Source organism: Echiichthys vipera, assembly GCF_963691815.1.
Source record: "Echiichthys vipera genome assembly, chromosome: 13".
NCBI lineage: Eukaryota > Metazoa > Chordata > Actinopteri > Perciformes > Trachinidae > Echiichthys > Echiichthys vipera.
Genome location: NC_139838.1, coordinates 4748174 through 4757461, shown reverse-complemented (window position 1 = coordinate 4757461; position 9288 = coordinate 4748174). Strand labels below are relative to the sequence as shown.

The 9288-nt window shown below is 43.4% G+C and overlaps 1 protein-coding gene across 1 annotated transcript in view; it reads left to right on the top strand.

Annotated features, from left to right (window-relative positions):
• The first annotated feature begins 1845 nt into the window (after positions 1–1845).
• glcci1a (glucocorticoid induced 1a) overlaps positions 1846–9288 on the top strand; it is a 32209-nt gene continuing 24766 nt past the window's right edge. The window contains exon 1 of the mRNA XM_083925123.1: positions 1846–2473. Coding sequence (XP_083781249.1) covers positions 2113–2473 — 361 coding nt within the window. The 5' untranslated portion in view covers positions 1846–2112. The remainder of the gene's footprint in view (positions 2474–9288) is intronic.

Sequence of the window (9288 nt, the reverse complement as noted above, 5' to 3'; positions counted from 1 at the left end):
ATCATTGATTATACTGTGTTAACTTAATTCATCCATCCATCTTCAACCTCTTGTCCCTATTGGGGTCGTGAGGGGGCTGGAGCCGATCCCAGCTGACATCAGGCATGAGGCGGGGTCCACCCTAGACAGGACACCAGTCTATCACAGGGCACATAGAGACAAACATAGACAGACAACCATTCACACCTACGGGCAATTTAGAGTCATCAATGAACACCTGCATGTCTTTGGACTGTGGGAGGAAGCTGGAGAACCAGGAGAGAACCCACACAGACACAGGGAGAACATGCAAACTCCACACAGAAGGGTCCCAGTCGGGATTCAAACTAGTAACCCTCGTGCTAACCACCTTACCACCGCTTATATATTATAATTTAATGATTGACATTTTCACTCTGTTATTATACAGGTTACAGGTTTCCGAAATACACACATGCATGATATATACATGCAATTAATGGAGAGATGTCAGAGCTCAGCGCCCCAAGCAGTTGGGGGTTCAGCAACAGCACCCAGTGCCCAGGAGATGAACTGGCCAGCCAAGCTAGCAAACTAGCATGTACTGTATGCAATGCAGGTAATAATGCGATGTGTAGTTTTCTGTCCCGTGACCTGGACTCAAGTCAGACTCTTCAGGAATCTGATGACTTTAAGGCCATAAACAGAAACATGCAAAACATTTGCTGGAAAAGCCGACTGTGTCACGCTGGAACTCTCTTCTTTTTAAATGTCTGCCTAAAAGTAATATCTACAAAGTTTTAAAAGTATTCTTTATGTTTGTATAATTGCTCAATGGTAAAGGGCACAGAATATTTATGTATGGACAAACACAAGGTGTAGGACATGGACATGACATGGGACTTGTTAGCTTTCATTTGTGGTCTTAATGTGAGACTTCATCTCTTTGGATTTACCTGGCTTGATTTGAGACCTGATTTTGGACTTGTTCTTGATACAAGCTTAGACTGGATTTACCGGTCTTGATCTAGCAATTGCTAGCTTTGACTTAAGACATGTTAGCCTTGATTTAAGATTTAATGGTCTCAATTGTGGCTGGAGTCTCTTAGGACTTGTTGATCTCCACTTGAGGCTTGTTGCCTTGATTTTGGACTTGTTGATCTTGACTTTGGACATGTTCTTGTCCCTACTTGACATTCTATAGCTAAACCTGGATATTTACTTGCGACTTACTGAACAATGACTTTACCCCACAGCTGGAATGTGGCCTCTCTGTACACACTTTAACAATGATGCATTGCTGTTGTTTTTCTTTATTTAGCATGGAGGGGGAAAAAAGCAATTATTCCCAGTTATGTTGTAGGATCATGTTCAAACTTAGGCTACAAACATCACCATGTTAACACACCACTTCCTCGTACTGTTTGGCTGGTTCTTTACAGTATTAAGTGAACATTGATCACCTAGATTACCCTTGGTGTGTAACTACAAATTCCCCCTGTGTATAAATATAAATATTAAATATGTATAAGTTTAAAAAAAGGTCACTCTCTTCAATACACCCCATGTGTTGCCTTTAGATAGGATTCAAATTTTACACACAAGTTGTAATGTTATGTATCATGCTGTTTAAATGCACAGTCATTAAAGGTATATCACCGTATGGCCTCTATGTGGTGGTCCCCAACCAATCGCAAGACATTATCGTATCCAGGAAGTAGCCAGCACCAATCAGAAAGTAGTCGTTGGGGATTGCTCCCACCCACGGTCCAACCTCTTCTGTCAGTAGTTTCAGTGTCAACAGATAACTGCTGTTTAGTGAATTGGAATAATGTTCGTGAGTCAGGAGTTGTGTACAAAGTTGACCAACTTGTCAGAGTAACGCGTTGATAACCTCTTTTAGGCAGAAAGCTGGTGAAAAGTTGCTGTTTGTGTTTATACTCAGACACGGAAAGGAAGCGGGGAAGCGGGAAATGTAAAGTGGAGCATGTTCGGGGCTGGACGTCGTGAACGAACACCCTTCAGAGACGTCGGCAGTTAGTTAGATGGGAAGCGAACACTCGTGTGCTGTAAAACAACCGTAAAGTTCGGCTGTGAGCGGTTCAACAGGACGCTGTACTTTTAGTGTTACATAAACAACTTGATGAACTGGTCATGTCAGCATCATCCCCAGAAGCAGCCAGCTCATCCCTGCAGCGGGTGAAACACAGAGGCTCCCCAACAGCCCCCTGCTCCTCATGTAGCACCATCGCCACCGCCTCGGTCCGGTTGCAGCCTATTCGCGCCACGGTGCCGTACCAGCTTCTGCGTGGAAATGAGCACAGCCCAACCCGCTCTGCTTCCTGCTCTTTCTCAGTAGCCGGGAGCAACACAGAACCGACGACGTCCCGTCGCTCCAGTCCCGCCAACCCGGGTGAAAGCGACTCTGACAGCAGGCTGGTCCCCAGGCAGAGGCTTTCACCGCCGGACAGCAGGAGCTCACCGGAACGCTCTCCCTTCTCACCTGTTTCCAAAGGTAATTTCACCCCAGTGTATATTTAGCGCACCCATCTTCGTTAAGATAGCTCGGTGCTAACTTATGCTAAGTGTCGTTCTGTCTCGTCGGACCGTAATGCCAAGCCAGCTTGACAAATCGGGCAATTGTACGGTTTCGGCGGTGAATGAACACTATACGTGCACTAAAAATGAGAACCAAGATTGTTTATGAACAAATACCGTCTGCTCTTATGTTCGGCGTATTTGTAGTTAAATATCCGTCATTACATTTAAATACAAATCTCAACATTACAATTTACCCCTTCATTCGCCATTGGCGCTGCGCTGTGTTTTGGTGTGAAAAGATAGTGGAGATTAATGGCGAAGCGGCTCATATTATTGCATTTTTAATTGAAGTGAGCGCAGTTTTGTAGATTAAATGTTCCCCGAATTGTAAAACGGACCGACATTGTTAAGACAAAAGCTGTAAGTAATTTTTTGAGCATGTTTAATCCTCCTGATAAGTCAGACCACCTGAAAATGTCAAACTTTCCACTGCGAGGTTCAATCTAGCGAGCCGCCGTGCGTTGCTACGATTTAACGAGCCACATCGGGGAGAGATGCTAGGCTATTTGGCTAGCTTTCTAATTCTAATTGGGTCATAATGCACCAGGGAGCTGATATTTGACGCTATGGAGAAGGTATCTAACACAATAAATAATCTATATTCCTACAGTGGCTCCCGAAGCCATGTTTGAATTTCTATCATAATATCAGTGAATGTTTAGCACACCAGCTTAGCCTGTCTCGGTGTATTACTCCAGTGTCTTGCACTTGCGGTTTAAACTGAGTAAGTTAATGCAGTTGTTATTACATTACATTGGCATCACCCTTGCTACGACGAGGTAAACATGTGAGGACATGGATGCCTGTGATGATGATGATGCAGATCCTCTGTCGGAGATAAACAGGGCTCACTGATCCACATTATACGGATGATTAGACAGATTTTCTGACTCTGCCACGAACACTTGAATCTTAGTATTAATTCGTTACATTTAGGTTGTTTACAATCATTGTAACGGGGAAAAAAATGTCGTCAGCTGGTAGCTCCATGGCAACATTGGGGCCTAGCAGTCTGTGAGACACAAACAGAGCACTGTGGGTGAGCAGGCCTGCCTCTGCAACTACATGCACACATATAAAATACTATTTATCAAACATGAATAAACAAGAATATATATCGATGTGCAATGAGCAAAACGAATTTCTTGCAAAGGCACTAAATTGTCCCCGGTGTTTTTGCTACCCAGCCAACATTATGTGTGTCATCGTGTTTGTTTGTGTTTTATTAAGAGCTGTTAGCTGCTCTAATATGTTTGATCTGTATATGACAGGCCATGCACTTGACTTTGCATCTTCTATCATCGCTGGTAACAGTGGTGTGTCCAGGGGCAATTTCGAGGTGGCCAAGGTGGCACATGAATCAAGATGGGGTGGCACTGAGCATGCTGTTTTGGACACCTGCCAACAACCAATAAACACACACACAGACACACACACACACACACACACACACACACACACACAGCTTATGGAAGGCTGCTAGTGCCATCTCTGTCTGGCATAGAAATGATAGATGAGCTAACATTACTTCTTCATTTGATTGTCCTATACATGCTGCTGTGGATATTTTAGTAGTTTTTTAGATGTTGTTTAGGTCACTTTGGGTATTTTAAACACATCAATACAAAATTAACAGTTCCTTCCAGCTCATTGTTTTACTTTTACATTTTTTTTCTAATCTTGCCCTGTGTCTGCTGGTTGCGTAAAAAGACAACTGTATGCTAACATGTCTAGCTTACATGATGTACAGTGCTGGGATAAAGTCTGGCGGATGTCAGGCCCCTTCCTCTACCTCCAAAACGAATGTGATGCAACAAACTGTTATGATCAGTACAACATTTTTAAGAGTTTAAAATACCTGATGGCACAGAACACCAGCTACTCTCCGAATAGGACACGTTTTGCAACTGAATATCTGAGGGACTTATTTTTTATAATTTAACTGACTTTTTAGATAGAATGTGGTCAAGTTGTCATTGGCATTTCTGTCATTAGTAGTTTAATTGTTGTTGTTGCTGTTGTTGTTGTGGTCCTTTTGTTTTTGTTCCCTTTTGCCTTGGATTTCAATTACATATATATATGACATGATGTCATGTTTACATGTGTGGACCCAAGGAAGAGTAGTTGCCACTAATTATGAATAAATATAAATTAAATACATTGATGCTCTCTGTTTTGCAAGGGCACCACCCACTTAACTCCACCCACAACAATTGTGATGGTTTAAAGAAGTACATACAAGCCAGAGCATTTTTTCCCCCTATTCCAGTATGATAAGTGTGTGTAGCCTAGTGCTAGGTCAAAATATCAATATGCCAAAATATTGTATTCCTCCCTTTTTGGGATACATTATTTTGAAGTTGGGTAGTTCCCATTGAAAATTATTTTTGCCTGAAATGCTCATCCTTTAATTTTACCTTGTTGATCATCCTAAAACACACCTAATTTAAACTCGAAACAAACAAAATGAATCTCACTAAAACCATCTTGGATAGCCAATATATTCTTCCAATTGTCCAACCCTAGTGGCAACCTTTTAGTTTGGCAGAATGTGTCATAATCGTAAATAGTTTAAGCTGGTACACCAGACTGGCAAAACTGGAAGTTGATGCAACTCTAAGCAAGATAACTTAGGAAACAATTAGGGCTGATTTTCAACTGTCGTATTACAAAAAGGAGAAGAAGAAGAAGAAGAGGAAGCACTAGGAAGTGTCCTCAGCATCATCAGGAGTAACAGTAAGACTATGACTAATAAAAGCCAGCAGTGGGTCCCAGGTTTGGTGGAATGCTGTCAAAGATCCCCTCTGTGAAAACCTTATCCTCCCTAACCTTAGACGTAAAATTTCACGTATCCAACTACTATTAGTCGGTGGAGAAACATGTTTCCATTTAAGGAGAATGTTACGTCTGGGGAGCAGGGTGGTGAAGGTCACGACACGTTGTGTTGTAATGGGCAGATTTTTAGACAGAGGGAGCCCAAAAAGAGCAGTCAGAGGATTTGGTTCTGACTCTGTGTTAAGAGCCTGTTTGAGGGTGTGAAATATATCAGACCAAAATTCAGCAAGCTTCTGGCACGACTAGTGTGCATGGTCGGCTGGGGACTGCTTACAGCAGTTATTGATGCCTTCAAACTCATTCTGGTTTCTAAGCCAGATAGCTAATGGCTCGATGGCTATGTTGAACAACAAGGGCGAGAGCGGACAGCCCTGCCGGGTCCCATTTTTGAGAGGAAAGTATGTTGAGCGGACACCATTAGTATTAGTACCATAAGCCTAACCCAAGAAATAAAATTAGAATCAAAGCCAAATTTCTCCAAAATGAAAAACAGAAAGCCCCACTGCACCCGGTCGAAGGCTTTCTCCGCATCTAGCGCCACTACGACCTCAGGAGTGTCTGACCCAGGTGAGAATATGATGTTGAGCAGCCTTCTGGTGTTGAAGAATGGATGTCTCCCTGATATGAAGCCTGTCAGATACAGTGAAATTATTGATGACATCACACTTTGGAGGCAGAGGGGTGAGGACCATAGATCTGACCGGTCTGTAGCTGCCACATGAAGTACGATCCCTGTCTTTCTTCAGGAGCAATGAAATAGCTGCTTCATACGAGGTCGCTGGCAGTCTGCCTTCAGTAAAGGAGTCATTGAACATTCTCACAAGGATGGGAGCTAATAGCATCGAGTACGCCTTAAAGAACTCTACTGTAAAACCATTGGGACCAGGAGATTTCCTGTTTTGCATAGACTTGATCGTTTCATGCACCTCCAACAGAGCGATGGGTCTACAGAGCTCCCTAGAAATATTTATATCAATCTGAGGGTACGTTAAAAAGTGTAAGGGGTTGGGGGTCGCTGCAGTAATTGGGCTGCATTCAGAAGTATATAATGCGGTGTAAAAATCAGAAAAAGACTTGTTGATCATCACTGGATAAGAAGTTTGGCTACTGTCTGGTAGTTGAATTTCAGAGATCAGTCTAGAAGCACTAGCTGCGCGGGCCTGCTGTGCCAGTAGTCTCCCTGCCTTATCTCCCTGCTCAAAAAATCTTTGTTTGGATTGTCGCAGCTGTCTCTCAACTTCATGTGTCATTAAGAGTCTGTGTTCCGAATGTAGTAGTAGTCATTTCTTATATTGGGGTTGGAGTAAGTTCCATCGAGTTTTACCAGTTCCTCTGCAATTTCCACCAGCCTAGCCCGTTCAGCCCGTCTCATTTGAGAAATATAGGATATCACTTGTCCTCGAACAGTAGCTTTAAACGCTTCCCACAGAGTGCCGCTGCTGACATGAGGGGTGTCATTAAACTCTATGTAAGAGTGGATCTGAGTCGCAACAATTTCTCTAAACTTACTATCTGACAGTAAGTGTGAGCTGAACCTCCACGGTGAGCGTGGAATTGTATCTCGTGGAAAACTAATGTCAACTGTGGTAGGCGCATGGTCAGAAATGACTATTGGGTGATATTCACATGGATTCACACAGTCGAGGAGATTATTATGAAGTAAAAAGAAATACATTTTAGAGAACGTGTGGTGTATGTGGGGAAAAAAGGACAAAGCTTTACCATGCGGATTTCTAAACCTCCAAGGATCTGTAATTCCCAACTGTGATGCAAATGTTTTACTGTGTGTGTGTGCTGATTTGGATAGGACCCTTTTATAAATGATGATAGCTGCCCCTCTAACTCTATCTGTAAATATGAGTGGAAGAAGTGACTCCTCCACGCCCTCTTAATACGTGAGGTGTCAGCTGTTTTGAGATGTGTTTCCTGCAGAAACATCACATCCCCCTAAAGCTGCTGTAACTGTGTCAGGACCTTACCTATTTTGATCGCGTTGTTCATTCCCTTAGAATTCCAGGAAATCAAACACACTCCAGTACCTGTCTTTACAGCATTAGCCATAGGGACAATGATAATTAGTTAGAATGACACTGCATGACCTGAAGTATTCTGTACAGTGGCAATTGCTCTAAGACTGCAAGGGAAGCTCAGGGAAGCTGAGTGTACATTTCATTGACCAAATACACGCTAGAAAGCCTTCATCTTTAGTTCAGAATCAGCTCCTTATCACAGGTAAACGGCACAACTTCCTTCTCATTCATCCCCACAGCGCCACAGCGCTTTACACAGTCGGACGCTCAGCTTCTACTGACTTCAATGGGGAAGCGTAGAGCGGGTTGTTCCACCTCAGCCAAACTAGACGCTCATTGGATAAATGCTGGGCTTTGTCCCGCCCATCGGACGCTCAGCGTCTTTAGGGGTCTATGGGACAGTGGGCTGGCCTGGACGCTCGGCTTCTGCATGATGATTGCATGAGCTGTCTGAGGTGGAATCCTTTTTTGATTGACAGCTAAATGAGCGAATCAGCGATCTTGAAGAATAAACATCCAGCGGAGCATTTTCTAAGTTTTTCATTCCGTTGTTCTGAACTGATCCGGAGACTTTATTGATCCCCAGAGACTTTGTCTTTGTTCAAAACAACTGGCGTTGTGTTTGGCGACTCTGTTCTGTCACTCTGCGGTTTCTTTCCCCAACGAGCAGCGGCAGCTGTGGAACTTCTCCCCCCGTCACTCTCACTCACAGGCGGTCACACTTCACAGTAGCCTGGCGCAGCAGCTCCAGCTGGGCCAAGGCTGTTTAAGCAGCCTAGCTCTGCTGCCATTAAGAGGCACTGGTCAAGTCCCTGGAAAAGACGCCTAGTTGGTACGACAAGGTCACACATAATTTTCTTGAAGGGAAGAATTTACATATAACTAAACAAACACATTTATGATGTAGGTCGCAAAAATGAGCTTCCCCTCCTTGAAAGACCAGCAGCCGCCACTGATTCTGTAGTAGTGGAGGAAGAGAGTGGGGAGGAAGGGTAAAACGGAACAAAAACAAAACAAAAAAAAGGCTATAACAGAACAAAACAACATAAGACAAGAAAGTAACAATGTGACCAATTTTAGGGCTACCCCCATAGAACAAAAAACCTGAGCTCGCAGCTTACAGCTAAACTGAGCTTCCGGGGTCTCCTCCCTTAATTAACAGTGTTTAACCCCTTAAGTCACCACAAGAGAAGAGGGAAAATAAACTTCAAGGATAAAAGGTATATTCCAGAGCAAACTGTGTGAAGTAAAGTAAATCAGCCTCACAGTTATCCAGATAACATGACAGTGGCTCATTGAGCACATTTTAACAATACAGCGATAACTGTGATAATAGTAGAATAATAAAATAGTAGTGTCTACTACTGACTAAAGGTCTGCAGGAGCCTACACACCTCAGAAAGAACAGTGTGCGCTGTCCTTTCCTGAAGAGGGTGTCGGTGATTTGATTTAGGCCCAAAGGTACCTGTATGAGTCCACTCTCTACTACCTGGATGATCAGCCCTACTTGGGCCCATAGAGCAGGCACTCTAGAGACTTCCACCGGTCGGGCCAGCTACTTCAGGATTAGCTCTCAAAGGGTTAGCTAACTTGAACAAGGATAGAATTAGCAGCAGCTCCTGAGCAGAGTGATAGCACCTGGTTAGTTCAGGTTAGTTTAGGTCCGGTTTGTCATTAATATATCAAATCTGTTTCCTGGAGATGCACCGATCCATTTTCTTTCTGATCCAATCCGATACCAATACCTGGGTGGAGCGTATCGACCGATACCTATCCGACCCTACTGTTGAATGAATGAACCGTATACCAGTCCATGTGGGTGAAGGCATCAGGCTTAACATAAACATTTATCCTTGTCAAGAAA